The sequence below is a fragment of the Haemaphysalis longicornis genome, unplaced genomic scaffold (genome assembly GCF_048455015.1).
Source record: "Haemaphysalis longicornis isolate Haplotype H1 unplaced genomic scaffold, Haemaphysalis longicornis Haplotype H1 scaffold_7, whole genome shotgun sequence".
NCBI classification, from domain to species: domain Eukaryota; kingdom Metazoa; phylum Arthropoda; class Arachnida; order Ixodida; family Ixodidae; genus Haemaphysalis; species Haemaphysalis longicornis.
The window spans coordinates 178639569-178655597 of NW_027526422.1; the positions used below are offsets into that span (position 1 = coordinate 178639569).

General features: G+C 50.3%; 1 protein-coding gene across 3 annotated transcripts in view; it reads right to left on the minus strand.

Annotated features, from left to right (window-relative positions):
* Window positions 1–16029, minus strand: part of LOC144147288 (uncharacterized) — a 181524-nt gene that overhangs the window by 38958 nt on the left and 126537 nt on the right. For all 3 annotated transcript variants that reach the window (XR_013317882.1, XM_077679386.1, XM_077679385.1), the window contains exon 4: window positions 12816–13017. Coding sequence is in view for 2 of the 3 variants with exons in the window: in XM_077679386.1 (XP_077535512.1) it covers window positions 12816–13017 (202 nt within the window). In the remaining variant the exon portion in view is untranslated. The remainder of the gene's footprint in view (window positions 1–12815; window positions 13018–16029) is intronic.

Below are 16029 nucleotides of genomic sequence, written 5' to 3' on the forward strand. Positions count from 1 at the left end.
TCATACGCTCGAAGGTGGCCGGAGCGTTGCAAAGCCCAAACGGCATGACATTAAATTCGTAGAGTCCATCGGGTGTTGCGAAAGCGGTTTTCTCTTTATCGGCCTCATTCATGGGGATCTGCCAGTACCCGGATCGAAGATCAAGACTAGAAAAATATTCTGCGCCTTGCAAGGTGTCTAAAGCATCGTCGATCCGAGGCATCGGGTACACATCTTTGCGCGTGATTTTGTTGAGTGCCCGATAATCCACACAAAATCTCACGGAACCGTCTTTCTTTTGAACAAGCACCATGGGTGATGACCAGGAACTCGCAGAAGACGAACGATGTTTCTCTTCAGCATGTCGTCGACGTTTTCTTGGATAATTTTGCGCTCTTTAGGCGAAACGCGGTACGGGCGTCGGCGAATGATGCAGGAACCATCCGTTTCAATCCGATGGGTGGCCGCTGAAGTCTGCCCCAGAACCGAGGTGTGAGAGTCGAATATCGTCTTGTGTTTGGCCAGCATGGTCAACAGTTGTCCGGTTTCCTCTGTAGTAAGGTCGGGGTTGATAACTGCACCAGCAGGAGCAGACTGCAATTTGGAATCCGATGAATTATTCGTAGGTGATAAGTAGCTGAGAGGAAGAACAGCTGTAGCGTCATCGCGGGGAACGAAAGCAATAGTGGCGTTTTGAGGTAGCAAAATGGTCTCGGTTGTACTATTGACTGCGGCGAGAAAGGCGGACCTATTTGAGAAACGGACCAGGCACGGAGGTATTAGTAGTCCTCGAGGGAAGAAATTTCCGGTTGGTGCAATTAACAAATCGCCGTCAGCAATGTCGTCTGAAGCTACGGAGATTACGGTTTCTTCGCCAGGAGACAGGGTAAAGTCCGAAGTACAGGTCAAGCGGAGCTCTGGATCGTCAGCGACACTAGCAAGGTCCGTTTCGGTGATGTCAATCATCGGCTCTCCGCAGGAGATAACAGCAGATACGGATCGCAAAAAGTCCCCATCCTAAAATGATTTGATGAGGGCATGGAGAGAGTATCGCAAACTGAATGTGATGACGAATGCCGTTGATGATCACACGCACTGTACAATGTCCTGAGGGTTTAAGCATAGCGGCGTTCGCACCACGTAAAGCTGGACCAGAGTAAGGCGTTCTCACTTTGCGTAGTCTAGAGCACAAACTTTCATTAACTATAGATATGCTGGCGCCAGTGTCTACAAGTGCTTCAACCATAATTCCCTCAACTGTAACAGTCAACGTATTCCATGGCCGGTAAGGGGGACTTGCACTGTTCCTTGGCGACGCAGTTTCACCCCCAGAAACTGCCGCATCTAGTTTTCCGCACGGTTCTCACCAACGTGAGAGGCCGGGCGCAAGGGCGATGAAGAGCGACGGTAGGGCGAAGGAGAGCGACGTCTAGCCAGGCGCGAGTCAGGAGGCAAGTTGGTAGTGATACGGAGTGCAAGCGATAGCGCCACTATTATGGCCATTGTGAGCACCGAGGGATACGTTTCCCAATCTCCTGTACGCACGCCCCATCGCCATTACCATCTGTAGATAATCATCATCATCACCGTTGGACTCGTGCTTCCAGGAAAGTTCGCTCCGAGCAGGACAATAAACGTCGCCTCCGAAACCTCATCCCTCGCTCTCTCCAGTGGTGGAGTGGGCTCTTGATCCCAACGTATACCTCTCTTGGTCGCACCGCTGGAGCTACGATCGGGTCGGCGTTTCACGCTAGCACCCAGCACCACGCAGCAGGAGGGCAGCCGTAGTGCTAAAAACACGCAGCTCCTGTCCAGCCCGGAATTACTATCACCATTCACCAGCGCCATCCTCCGTTTTTGAATGGCCTCCGATGTGAAGGCGTGGGCGAATGGCTCGATCAGTACAACAGGGTAAGTTCCTTCAACCGCTGGGACGACATACTCAAACTACAGAACGTTCGTTTCTCCTTGAAGAAGGTGGCCGATACCTGGTACCACAATAATGAGGAAGGAATCTCTGATTGGAGTAGCTTTACTCAGCAACTGCTTCAGACTTTCGGCATGTCCTCTGCGAGAGTGCTGGAGCCAGAAAGAGACTGGACGCCGCATACAGCACCCGAACGAAACGTACGCTTCGTACATAGAATACGTCATTGGACTGTGTCGTCGAGTTGACAAAGACATGCCAGAGGCGGATAAGGTACGACACATCATGAAAAGAATCTCCTCTTTCGCGTTCAATGCCCTGGCGATTCAAAATGCCATCACCATTGCAGAAGTGCGGGCGATATGCCAGCGCTTGACAATCTACAAGCTATTCACCTCCACAGGATTTCTGGCCTACCAGCCCCTCTGGGAGTGTGGAGCTCCGCGCTTTAATAAGTGCTATCATACGCGAGGAGCTGCAGCAGCGTGACGCTCCCTGCCCCCAGAATGCCCCTGTATGCGCACATGGACTGCGGGACGTGATAAAAGAAGAGCTGGCGTGTATAACCAACATTCCCCAGCCACGTCAGTCTGCTCCGCTACACATTCTCACGTATTCAGAATCTGCGTCCCGACAACCCATTCCCGTGGAGCACATCGTGCACTGACTGCGCCCGCCCACTTGATCGCCCTCTCTGCGCCTTCAATACCGGCACCTTACTCGTCAACGTGGCGACCAATGCGTGCTCCAGGCGACCGGCCTGTGTGCTTCTACTGCGGCATCAGAGGACACATTTCCCGTGTTTGCCGCAGACGCCAGCTAGATAAGCGACGAGGCTATGCCCCCTTCGAACGAGACAACCGCTTCGGCTACGCCCCCCGTAAGCGGTGGTACTCGCCCCCTCCAGCCCGCTCGTCTCCCTCTCCTGACGCTATAAACTATCCCCGCGATTCTCGCCCCATTCGACGTCGTTCCCTTTCGCCATTCCGACATGCCTTGTCACCACTTCGACCCTGTTACCAATGCTCCCAACCGACCACAGGAAAAATAGGTGTTGCAGTTTTTTGAGGGAAAACTGCATCACTTGGACCGACCACGATTCCTCCTGAACTACCGGCTAATATGTTGTCTGTTTTTGTCGAAGGTATTCAAGTCGAAGCTTTAGTTGGCACTGGGGCTAGTATTTCTGTGATTTGTGCTAATGTGTGTTCGCGTCAATGTGTGTTCGCGTCAATGACAATGACATCACGCCTACTGCTTATTGTACCGTGCGTGTTTCGATAGGAGGACTTCGCCATTCTATCCAGTGTGCAGTTATTACCCCGTGTGCCCAGGACCTCATTCTTTGATCGGCCTTTCTTGCCTTTGCCTCTTCCGTTATCTCCTCTCGTCACCCGGCCATCCCTATTGATGACACCCAATATCTCAGTTGTCCAGACGTGCCATACCCTACCGCTAAAGTTGAATGCAGATCACGTTTTGGAAGCAGGTTCTGAAGGCATTCTATCCGCTTCTTCGGATGCATTCGCCGAAGGTGATGTTTTGGCGGTCCCGTGTACTCGAGTTCTGTCGCAAGGAATTGCCATCGCACCATGCCTCCTTTGGTTTGTGAGTGGGTCTGCAGTCCTGGCTGCTTTCAACACCACAAATGAACCCGTTCTGTTGTCTCAAGGAACTACAATAGCTTCGGTGGCTGATAGCAGTCCTGCTTCAGTGGTCTCTAGTGGCACGTCCACTTCAATTAGCCCATTGATGGGTTTCCAGCGGATATGTCAGCTCTTACTTCCATGGTCAGTCCCGACCTTACATTTATCCAGGCCAAGTTACTACTCGATGTTTTGGCCAAGCACCGGGATTCATTTGACGTTCATTTGCTAGGTTCACACATACTGCTGCAACAGAGCACCGAATTGAAACGGACGGGTTAGCCGTGGTCCGACGCAGACCATACCGCGTCTCCTCGTCTGAGCGCAAGATTATTCAAGATAATGTTGCCGATATGGTCTAACAGAAGGTTAATCGCCCATCGACGAGCTCATGATCTTCTCCCGTTCTTTTGGTTGAGAAAAAGGATGAATCTGTACGGTTCTGCGTAGATTACCGGGGCTCAATAAAACCACTCGAAAGGACGTCTATCCTATGCTCCGCATAGACGAATCCTTAGACTGTTGGCAAGAGGCCGAATACTTCTCAAGCCTCGACCTTCACTCCGGGTACTGGCAAATACCATGCACGAAAGCGACAAGGAGAAGGCGGCATTTGCCACCCCAGACGGCCTTATGAATTTAGTGTAATGCCGTTTTGCCTGTGCAACGCTCAGGCTGCCTTCGAACGACTCATGGACACGGTGGTTCGTGGCCTCAAATGAAACACTTGTCTGTGTTATTTGGACGATGTTGTGATATTTTCGACCACATTTTCGCTGCATCTGCAGCGCCTTGACGAAGTAATGACCTGCCTGTCTAATGCCGGAGTGCAACTGAATACGAAGATGTGCCATTTTGCAAGCAAGAGCATCAAAGTTTTGGGGCATGTCATCTCCGAAGAGGGAATACGTCCGGACCCAGACAAGACAGCCGCGGTTGTAAACTTTCCTCGGCCCCTCCAACTGAAAGATCTGCGGAGCTTCCTGGCCTGGCGTCGTACTTTCGCCGTTTGATTCGCAACTCCGGGACCCTCGCTTCTTCTTTGAACCAGCTTTTACGTGTCAACGTGCCCTTCATCTGGTCAGACGATTGCCAGAAAGCTTTTCAAGCCCTTAAGGACGCCCTTCAGCTTGAGCCAGACAATTGAGCCAGACAAGTTCACCTTGAGCCAGACAATTGAACTGGCATGGAAGGAGTCACGTAGTCTCTTCGCGTGCTTCCTCGACGTCGCGGAGGCGTACGACAGCGTCCCTCACGCCGATGCTCAGCCGAATGTCGGCCCTGAGTATGCCACAAACACTGGTGGACATACTACGCCGGCTGTGCGAGAACAACACCGTTGTGGCCTGTCTGGGCGACTCCTAATCGCAGTCGGTACCTGTACGTCGGGGTCTAAAACAGGGCTGTCCGCTCACCCCCTGCTCTACATGCTGTATGTATCGGGGCTGGAGCGAAGTCTGATCGACTCAGGACTAGGATTCCCGTTCCAGTTCCTGTACGAGGGACTACCACATGCTTGGGTGTTGCCTGGAAAGGGGCCTTTGCGGATGATCTGGCGCTCCTGGTGGAAACCATCCCTGACATCCAGCGGCTGCCACACATCTCTACCTGCTTGGCCTCTTCTTCAACCCCACGAAATCCGCGGTGCACCAGTTCTCTGGAAATCCAGGAGTGAATACCGTGCTCCTGCGAAGCAACGACACCATCCCCTGGGCGACCGAGTACCGGTAACTTGGGGTGATACTCTCCTCTTCGTCAGATCTCTTCGGGGCTCACGAAGAACACCTCAGGCAGGCCTGCCGAACAGCCAGTGCTGTGCTCCTATGGAGGTCACTGTGGGGGCGCAACAGATACATCTTTGTTCGTGAGCTATGGAAGGCGCTTCATGTCCCAGCACTGACCTTTGCCAACGCAGTGGTGTGCGTTTCATCCAGCACCCGCGCACGGCTGTAGCGTAGCCAGCGCGAGGTGGGACGCGTGGCGCTCGGCTGCCACGGTCGCGTGGTCGTTGAGGACATCTAAGGCGACCTAGGAAGGTTGTCTTTCGAGGCTCGAGAGGCAAGCAGTAAGCTGCCCTTTGAGGTTCGACTTCGATGCATGGACGACCAGCGGTGGGCGCGACGCGTCTTCCGGTACATGGGATTCAAGACTCCGCACCCTCCTCTACCAACAGCGCTTCGACTCGTCTCCGGCGGTGCAAATTGCCATCTGCAGAGTCAGCGGGGAGGCTCAAGAGAGTGCGGAGCACGTCACTACTCAGTGTGCTGTGTTGTCACCAACCCACCCAGAGGGCACCACTCTACCACAAGCGTTCTGGCTCGAGATCAACGACAGCGCCACCAGATTCAAGCTGGTGACGACGTCGAAGGAGAGACTGCACCAGTAGTGGGGGCGAAGCAGGCATTCAGGCCCCAGAGTTTAGTGTGCTGCACACGGTGACACTGACTCATAAGGAACCCAGTGATTCGTGCACACTGTGCTGCCCTATGCCGTGCCTATCCTTCTCTCTGATAATCTCCTTCCTATAGATATAGTTTGAAGCGACGGCTAGGGTGCCAAAGTTGTGCCCACCCCATACCAAGGGGATAGCCACATCATCATCCTCATCATCCCTAGGGTAGAGTGTACTAGAAGCATGGAGGAAAGAAAAGGTATTCTTTCCTCCATGACTAGAAGTTTACGAGTGGCCCGAGCGGCGGCCTCTCCCAGTGTTCTAGCGGGTCGACTTTCGCGCAGAAAATAAAACCGGTACAGCGGCGGTGCAGCTATTCTCGACCACTGAGAAGCCGCCGCTCCCTGGTACAGCTCCCGGCCTGCGCGCAGCAAGATTTGCGCTGTTCGCTGCGGTTTTTGGAGCTTGGGAAGCTGATTGATTGATTGATTGATTGATTGATTGATTGATTGATTGATTGATTGATTGATTGATTGATTGATTGATTGATTGGTTGGTTGGTTGGTTGGTTGGTTGATTGATTGATTGATTGATTGATTGATTGATTGATTGATTGATTGATTGATTGATTGATTGATTGATTGATTGATTGATTGATTGATTGATTGATTGATTGATTGATTGATTGATTGATTGATTGATTGATTGTGAGGTTTAACCCGCCGACAATACACAGGCGATGAGGCGTACGGTTGTGGAGAGCTCGGGATTAATTTCGACCTCCTGGGCATCTGTAACCTGAGCGGAAATCTCGAACACACGGGCATTTTTAGCTTTTCTCCTACATCAGAAAATCCGCCACGGCCGGATATCGAACACGCACCTTTGGGCAGCTGATTTAGAAAGTAGACACAGAAGCTTCCAACTCCGCTTGCGAAAATTTATACCAGCACGACCCAACATAAAAGTATTGACGCTTTCCCCACACGATACTTTCGCCTTTCCTGATGCGTATGCGTATAACGCTCTTTACACTAGTCTCTAACTCAAAGTTGTAAAATTATCTGAGAATTTCGAAATAAGCGGAGTTTCGAGATAAGTGAAACGCCAAAACTTTGGGGCCAGGCAGCATTCCCGTAACGGGAACATGGGTCTTGCAACTGAGCGTACTCAGCGTAAGTTTGCCGTTCACGACCGGGTTCGGCGAGTAGTGGGAGCGAAGCGTTCGAACAGGGACATTATCAGCTGCCTGTAGCAAACTTTGCCTTGTGTCTTCTCTGTGAAAATTTCGAGATATCCGTGATCCCATGAAAAAACTTTTCTAGAAAAAATATTGGAAATGCGAAACACCTATGGCAGCTAAATGCACGGCGAGAAAATGTTTCGACTTAAAGGGAAGGTGAAGCGCTTTCCAAAAAAATTGAGTTAGAGGCACCTTTATATAGTTTCTTGCGCGCTACCTACGAATATCACATTGAATTTCATCGCAAATGAGTACAACCAGCATTTATCTTGCAAAACGTGCGGTCCCGTTTGAAAGACGCGCGCTCTTCGTCTTTGACGCCTCTTATTGGTTGCTCCCATCATGACGTCAAAGGAGGACACCCTTCGGCCGTGCGGGTTGTCGGAAGCATTGGAAACGATCGCACGGCAGAGGCGCTTCCCTTTTCGGAAATTTAGCTTTCATTTTATTGTTCGTACATGACGGCAAGTTTATTTTTCAACTTCCGGTGCTGTTGGTTCAAGTATCTTAGAGCATGAATTTGCTTTACACGACCGAGAACCCCAAAGCAGTGACTGTGGCGTCGGCTAGATGGTTTCTTCAAAATATTTCTCAACTGGAGGGTTTTTCTATTTCTTATGTTAATATTAGGTACTGCCTGAAGTGTATGTTAGTATATACGAAACCATTTATGCTCAGGATTAAGCCGGGGTTTATAAACAATGTACCAGCGAAAAGCGCGTACGTGTACTGCGCGAGAATATAGCGTTCCTGCGCTGTAAACGTATATGCGAGACATATGTTGCCGTTACACGCATAAACCAACAAGCGGACTCTTCTTCCGAATTTCCTTTGTTCGTTGTCGCCCACCCCACCCCCCTTACTCATCCCCATACACACACCCACACACCCACAAGCGCACGCGAGCGCGCACGTGCGCGCCATTTTGGCAGCGGTGCTAAGGCGCCTCCGGAATCGCTAGCTGCACTTCGGTGAGTGGCGTCTTACTGCTTGACTTGCATTTATTATGAAAAACATTCTAGCATACTGGTGCCTCCGCAACATTATCGGCTCTAGTAGGGCTTGATTTTCCCGTGTGCGTTGCGCGGTCTGCTACAATATTACAGCCACCTCGTTATAATTGACAGACCAGTTGGACAAGGCAGTTACGTTGTAATTACGTTACTTTAGGTAACAATCTCCAAACGTTTGAGTACATATATCGTTGGCCTGTTTCAGCATTTCTAGATTTAGGCATCTACCGCGCTAGTCGCCCAAAGGCCGTATATTTACTCTTCGCACCTATTTTTTTAGTCATCGTTACATATACCAACGACTATCGCTGGAGCACACATGAGGTTCCACGGAAACAAGTGCTTGCCAGGTTATTATATGCAGGCACGCGGAATTTTGGGCGAAGAATTAGGCCCCCGCAGTCACTCAAAAATCATGGTATGGTGGTGGTTCGCAGTGGTGTTTTTTTTCATTCCAGACAAATATTACCTTCTCGTGGCATGTATACTTGCAAAATAAGTAATGTGGTGGTCTTGATTCTTTTATTTTGTAGGAATACTGTTTACCTATTAGCCAGAAGAGAACTTACGCTATTTTCTTGCATTCCGACTGCCGCGCTAGGCACGCGGAAAGCGGCACTCTTGACAGTCTCTTTGCAGAATACTGGGTGCTGCGTTCCCCAGTTTTCTAACAGCGCTAAAAATGGCTGGAGGATGTTTTCGTTTACTAGAGACGCAAGAAGGCGGCTTCTGTAGACGGTAAAGATCAACCGGGACAAGTGGCAGCCGACGAACCACTCCTGCATATGCAGTGTAAGTATCGGGCTTCTCAGCACTGCCAAATCAATTTGGGGCTGTTGTCAGCTTGTCTGTGTGGCTGTTTCGTATGGTTTTATGTGTTTATGTTGGAGGTTTCCTCATGTGTTTGTAGCCTTTTAAAATTTGATGCAAACTGACGTGGCCTTTAATAGCGGGGGGCCGATATGAAACATGTGGCGCTTTGCAGCTTTAGTCATTTCACTTTGTATCACGAAATAAGGCGCTCGTTGTAAGAATGTGCGCGATCATTCTCAGTGCCGAAGCGTCATCCCGGCGCATCACGCTTATTTCACCAATAGCCCATTTTTATAGTGTCAATGATATATCCCGAAACGTAAAACTGCATGCGATGCGTTATGCTCGTGTTTCTCCGCGTTGCCTCAACTTACGGTCTGGTATACATCTTGTTCCGCAAGAACATTAGTACGATATTTTTATTCTCGCTCATATGTCGACGCTGCTTCTCCGGATCGGGAGTCATTTCCACCTATTCAATTGTAATCTCAGTCAGCCCACCTCAACTTCACGCATCCACTTAATCCATTTCCACTGGAAAAGGCACAATCGCTCCCCCTAGTTAATTATTAAAGCTGTGATTGCTAACACTCTTGTCGTGCATTATTTCCACTTTGGTCTTTGTCTTGATTTCCCATTACCTTTATTCCCGCGCTTTCCCTGAACTTATTGCTTTATTTGATTATTGGTTTTCATATCTTTCTTCTTCCAGTTGCTCCAAAGCAGCGAAAACCACCAAGAGACAGAACGCAGCCTCAGCCCACATTTTCCAATGAAGAGGTGAACAACCACGCTGAAGAATTTCGCGCATCGTCAGAGACAGCGGAAATGCTCCCCGACTCAACTCAAACGTACAGTGTCACAAAAGATGTCATCGGATAACCTCCAACTCAACAGCCCAGGTGTCGAAACTTTGAATTTCGGAATTTTAAATTCGGCAAATGAAACTCTCAACGCTAGTGAGACACAATGTGATTGTGCTGAGTTGAAAAAGCAGTTGGCAGACATTGAAGGAAGATACGCCATGCTTTAAGAACATCACACAAGTGCTAAGAACGGAATTCAAATCCTTAAAAATCAAGTTCGAAAACATTTGAGCGTAATAATCATTATCTCTATTGTAACTGCAGTGAGGTGCGTATCATTTTGTACATAATTTATTATGTAACAGCAGTGGAGTATGCTGTTTGTCATCACTTTGTACATATTGTATTTGTGCTTTGAGGTATTAAATTATTCTTCCAACTTCCGCGTAAGTCTTCATGTTAAGATTGCACCCCAAGGACGCTGGTTCGATTAGCCGCCGCGGCAGCCGCTTTTCTGATGGAGGCGAAAGAGAAAACCCCCGTGTGTTCGAGATTTCGGCGCATGTTAAACATCCCTAGGTGGTCAATATAAATCCGGAGCACTCCACTACGGCGCACCTCATCGCCTGTGTGGCATAGGCGTGCTACATCTCGTCAATCAGTCATGTTTAGATTGCATAGTGCATGCATGACACAGTTTGCCGCCAGGCAATCCTATGTAAGCACCCCATAATACTTTCAGTGCAGCAGGATGGAAAGTTGGGCGAGTTGGTGTTGCGACATGGTGACTAAACAGCGCAGAAGACGAAACACAGAGAAGAGCAAAAACAGGACGAGCGCTGACTATCAACTGGGGTTTATTGGAAAAGAAACATATTTATATACAAGGTCACAAGTAAAAAGCGCGTGCACTCCGTTGGTATCACCTCAGACAATCAGAAAAAGAGTGAACAAGCAGAATCAAAACCTTTATCGGCAATCAAGAAAAGCTACTTCTTTCTCTTGCAAACATACTGATGCATGACTAATGCAGGACCGATAAAAAAGCTCGGTGGCCGTTTTTCAGTGGCCGAAAACGTACCGGACGTTTTCGTTCCGGTTCAGTGGCCGAACCGTTCAGTGGCCGAAAACGAACAAATACTTTCAGTGGCCGAAAACGTACCGGGCATTCGCACTTAAATATGCAGCAGTTCACTTCCTTCGTGTGCTTCGCCTTCTTTTTGCTATGTCCATATGAAAGCTCAGCGATATCACGTTTTCGGCGTCGGTATAACGACGACGGCAAGAGGTTGCCCGCCGCGGTTACCCCTTTTAACAAAAGAAAGATATTCACTATAACTTCGCTAATCATCTCCAAATGGCGAATCTTTCACAAAAACCTTCCTCTTCTGTTCATCTACCCTAGAAAAGGAATGAATATCAAAAGTAAAGCCAAATCAAACCCACACTGTCAGCGAGAGCAGCACTATCAAGGTGCCGTCACGCAGCAAACGCGCGCGCCGCGTCCAGCGGATGGAAGAAAATGGCGGTCGCGCTAGCAGACGACACGGTTGTCCTCACCCTCAGCGGAGCGTTGCGCATCTAGGCACCCTGGATGCCGCCATGGAGGAACCCCTCCATGTCTGCCGCACCTACTGCTCCCCGCCGTCGTGGTGTGGTAACGTCAAGCGTGCGAGGAGAAGTCATGTAGAAGCTTCAGTCTATGTGGTGTTGGTCAAACCGGCCGAACCAGCGCTAAATCCGAGCCAAGAAAACGACCAAACTCCACGATAAAACGACAAACTCAACAGCTAAAACTTCGCGTTTTCCCATCAATGTCGTTACACCAAGGTGTAGTTGATTTGTTTTTATATGCTGTCATAAAAAACGACCTTGTACGATTACGAGGCTCTAGACAGCGCCGCTCAGTACTGACGATGAATATCGCCACAAGCGCCACTCGCCCTTCAGAGCGGTTGAAATTTTCCCCGCACAACCCGGGATGCAGAGCCGGGGACGGTGATGGGGATATTCGTAGTGTGGTGTATCCCTGCGAGGTATGAAGTCACGAGATGACTCATACAGGAATAACGTATCATATTCGCAAACTAAAAAATAACTCGCGGTTTATAATGCCTCGCGGTTCAAATACACGTGGAGCTCAAGTATTTGATATGCTGTAATCAAAACGTAACCAAAAGGTGACGTAATACCGCGCTTCTGTAAAAATGTCGGTCGGTGGCTTGTCGGTTAACACGGTTGAGTAGCTCCCGTACAGAAAGCTGCTGCCGGAAACAAGCTTTGTCATTACGAATATGCTTGTTTGAAACTGCCTCAGCGTATCACTGCACAGGGGCTTTTCCCGTCGTTATTTGTGCCTCACTGGCCGATAATCAATAGTTCACGATGCTGCTTTTGGCTCTATATAACGTCATATCTTTACACCATGACACCAGTGCAGCTGTACGATATAAACACCTGCTTCGGCCTGCACAAACGCCATTCCACACTCTGTTAGATCTCTATAGGCACCCAAATGTACTGAAACGTTTGTACGCATAATACTCAAATTTGGGCGTGGAAAAATACTGTGGAGTACAATCGTCCAATAAACTGCACAGACGGCTTGAGCGATGCCTTCCACCTCGTACTGATAAAGCAAAGAAAATCTTCTACAAGTACAGAAAATTGCTTCTCTTGTCTTCTTGTATTATACAATCTATTTCAATTTGGGTGCAACACAAAGCCAACGTTTATTCTAAAAATTTCCAACGCCTTCATTAACAAAAAACACATAGCGCAGAAACGACGAAAGATAAAAGAAACACCATACGAACGCGAGCGCTCGTCCCTACTTTCTCTTGTCTCGCGTCCCATCTGCGCTGCGTATTATTTGTAAAAAAAATGTGCCAACAGGTCCGAACGTGCTTTCCTTCTGAACAGCATTGTTTACATTCCGATAACGAGGGTAGTGCTGTTGAAAACCAAGTCCTTGTCGGTATAGATATGGCTCTTACCGTAAAATCCTTTTGGTCCGGCGAGGTCATCTGTATGCAGACGAGGTCACCTTCATTGAGGTGAAAATCATTAGGAGTGTCGGTTCTATTTGTAAGCCACTTCTTAGCGTCACTCCTGTCAAAGTAAGCTTTAAAGTCGTGCTGGTTCAGTCCAACTTCAAGAGCGTAGTAGGCGACCTGGTCCACAATGGTGAGAGCAAACCTACAGGCAAGGCACGAAAATTTCAACCATGAGTATGCTGCAAAAAGGGCATCAGGTTGTCGAAGGCAACGCGGAGAAGTGGGTGGGAAAGAGCTTACAGAAGAGGGATAGCACCGCCCAGTCGGCGATTCAAAACTTTCTCGCTTTTGCTGTCCGACGCTACATTTTGAACATGAGGCGCGCTGAATGGAAAGTATACGGATGATTTTAACCCCAAGTGAGGATCTTTACCGTGCTCCTAAATGTATTCACACGGACGGCTTTGTTTTTCACCTGCAGCAGGAGACCAGGCGTCGTGGCCGGGACACGCAACGCTTTACTTGGCTCAGCAGAATGGCGTTTACAAACTGGGGTTCCACAGGCGCTTAGTTCATAACACAGCGAGGAGTACAAATGTTAATCCATCAATAATGCGGACTTTCTTCTGAAAAAATGCACACAATTTCTTTGAGTAAGAATGTTGCTAAGAAATTATTCGTTCGAAATACTGCCTTATTTTGGATTCTTTCTCTTGTAAAAATTTCTCCAAATTTTGAGCAAAATCTATGGAATCTTGAGGAAGTCACAGATCCCATTAAACACTTTCCTCCATTTTTTCCGCTTGACTACGCGACCTACCGTAGCACTCTTCTTCATTTTCGTTCCCAATGAATCGGACACCGTCGGAAAATTTTTTTAGCACTTTCTGTGGATAATTTCGTGACAGCTAAAACGTGTTCGTTGCTGGCGACATCCTGAGTTTATGATCAAAGACGAGTAAGACGGATGATGTTACCCTTTCACTATAGATGCGGGGTTTTTTTTTTCATTCCTACGTTTTCAGACACACCAGATAAGACCAACAAGGGGCGATATTCGAATGCACTATAATTGCAAGTAAACGACCCCATTTTATTCAACTTAAAAATCTACTTCACAACTGGGAGCTGTGTAATATCTACACGCGACCAGCACCAGTTCTGCGCGTTCTCGAGTCCCACAGGGCCCGACGCGGTGATTTGGTGTTACTTTTTAAGAAAATAACAACAGCTGAATTTGGGATGGTGATAAACAGTTTAGCCCGCGAATTTCAATAGGTTACCTTCTCTAAAGCAGAATTTGCAGTGGGATGAAGGTATTTCTGCAATACAGGTGTGGAATGGTTCTGAACGTTCACATATACTATTTTGGCAATATAATAAAGACGATAGTCTTTCTTGGGCTACTTAATCCCAGAACTTTTGGCCTGTCTGTCTGTCTGTCTGTATGTCTGTCTGTCTGTCTGTCCGTCTGTCTGTGACTCGATTTAGCCACCCGGCCAAAGCAAAACAATGCCTGCGCAAGTCGTATATAGTCACAGCTAAATCTACCCGTCTATGTCCGGTGTAATGTTCTACATTGTTGAAGAAGAACAAGACATTACGCAAATATGAAAAACAAATTAATACAGAAGTGATATTTGCAGTGTTCCTTTATAAAAAAATCAAACGTGACAAGTGTGTGGCGCCCCCCATCCCTGATATTCGTTGGCCGCTAAGTTCAGTGGCCCCACCAGGCTCGGTGGGCAACCTTGTGTGTGGCCGGGCAATAAACACCTCCGAGCACAGCTGCTCGGGGGTCAGTCACCGTCACCACCAGCACGCTGCATGTCGTCTCTCGGCTGGAAGGTACCCCTACCCTCCCAGGTTCACGAACGCGGGACTAGATCGTGACACTGGCGACGAGGATGGGATTCGTCGCCACTGACGCCACTCGTCGCCACTGACACTGGCGACGAGGGAAGAAGCCCGCGGAGCGGCCGAAGCCACCGTGAACGCCGCCACCGAGAACGCCGAGACACCGCCCCCTCGAGCCAGCCGCCATTACGCCATGCCGCTGTACGGGAGGCTCGAGCCGTTCGAGGGTGAAGGGTCCGCCTGGCCGGTCTACGAGGAGCAAGTCGGCGTGTTTTTCCGGGCGAACGACACACCCGAGGCGAAACAGCGCGACATGTTCCTGGCCAGCTGCGGGACCCGCGTTTTCGCTCTCCTGCGCGACCTGCTCAAGCCGGCCACGCCGCACGACAAGTCGCTGGGTGAGCTGCTCGCGACGCTACGCTCGCACTACAGCCCGGCTCCGTCGACGTTAATGGAGCATTTTCGCTTCAATAACCGGAGCCGCCGAGACGGAGAGACGCTCGGGCAGTTCATCGCAGCGCTGCGAGGGTTGGCGAGCGGCTCCGCCTTCGGGGAGCAGCTCGACTCGCTGCTCCGGGACCGTTTCGTCTGCGGCATCAACGACCCCGCCATGCAGACGCGATTCCTGGAGCTTCCCGACCCCTCCCTGGACGACGCCGTGAAGGCAGCGCTGGCGATGGAGGCTGCGGCCAAGGACGCGGGCGAGCTAGCGCGTGCGGCCGGCGCACCGTCGGCGGAGGCGGCGGTGAACAAGATGGCGGCACGGCATGGCAGGTGCGTTCGCTGCGGTGGTGACCACCCCCCCTCCCAGTGCCAGTTCGCGCAAGCGGAGTGCTTTGCGTGCGGAAGAACTGGGCACATTGCTCGGGCGTGCCGAGGGGGGACGACGGCGGACGGACGGAAGAAGCAGCCGGCGCCGAGCACAGGTTCCGCGCCAGCCCACGGCCGAGGGAGTCGGCGCAAGGGTAGGCGGCGGGGGCGTGCGGCAGCAGCTTCGGGTGCAGCGGCTAGGCTTCACGTCGTGGCCGAAGACCCGCAGATTTTCGACATGTGGCACGCGGGCACAGTGCATCCGTCGGTGCCACCATACATGCTGACCGTCGAAGTCTGCGGGCGCCCCATCTCCATGGAGCTGGACACAGGGGCCAGTGTGTCAGTCATGGCCGGGAAAGCCTTCAAGCGCACCTTCCCTGGCGTGGCCGTCGAGGCGTCGGGCGTCATGCTGCGCAGCTACTCCGGACAGCTCGCCCAAGTCGAGGGTCAAGCCCAGGTCAGCGTCCGCCTTGGCGACAGGGAGGCCACCCTTCCCCTGTACCTGACCAAGGGGCCGTCACCGACGCTGCTGGGCCGGAACTGG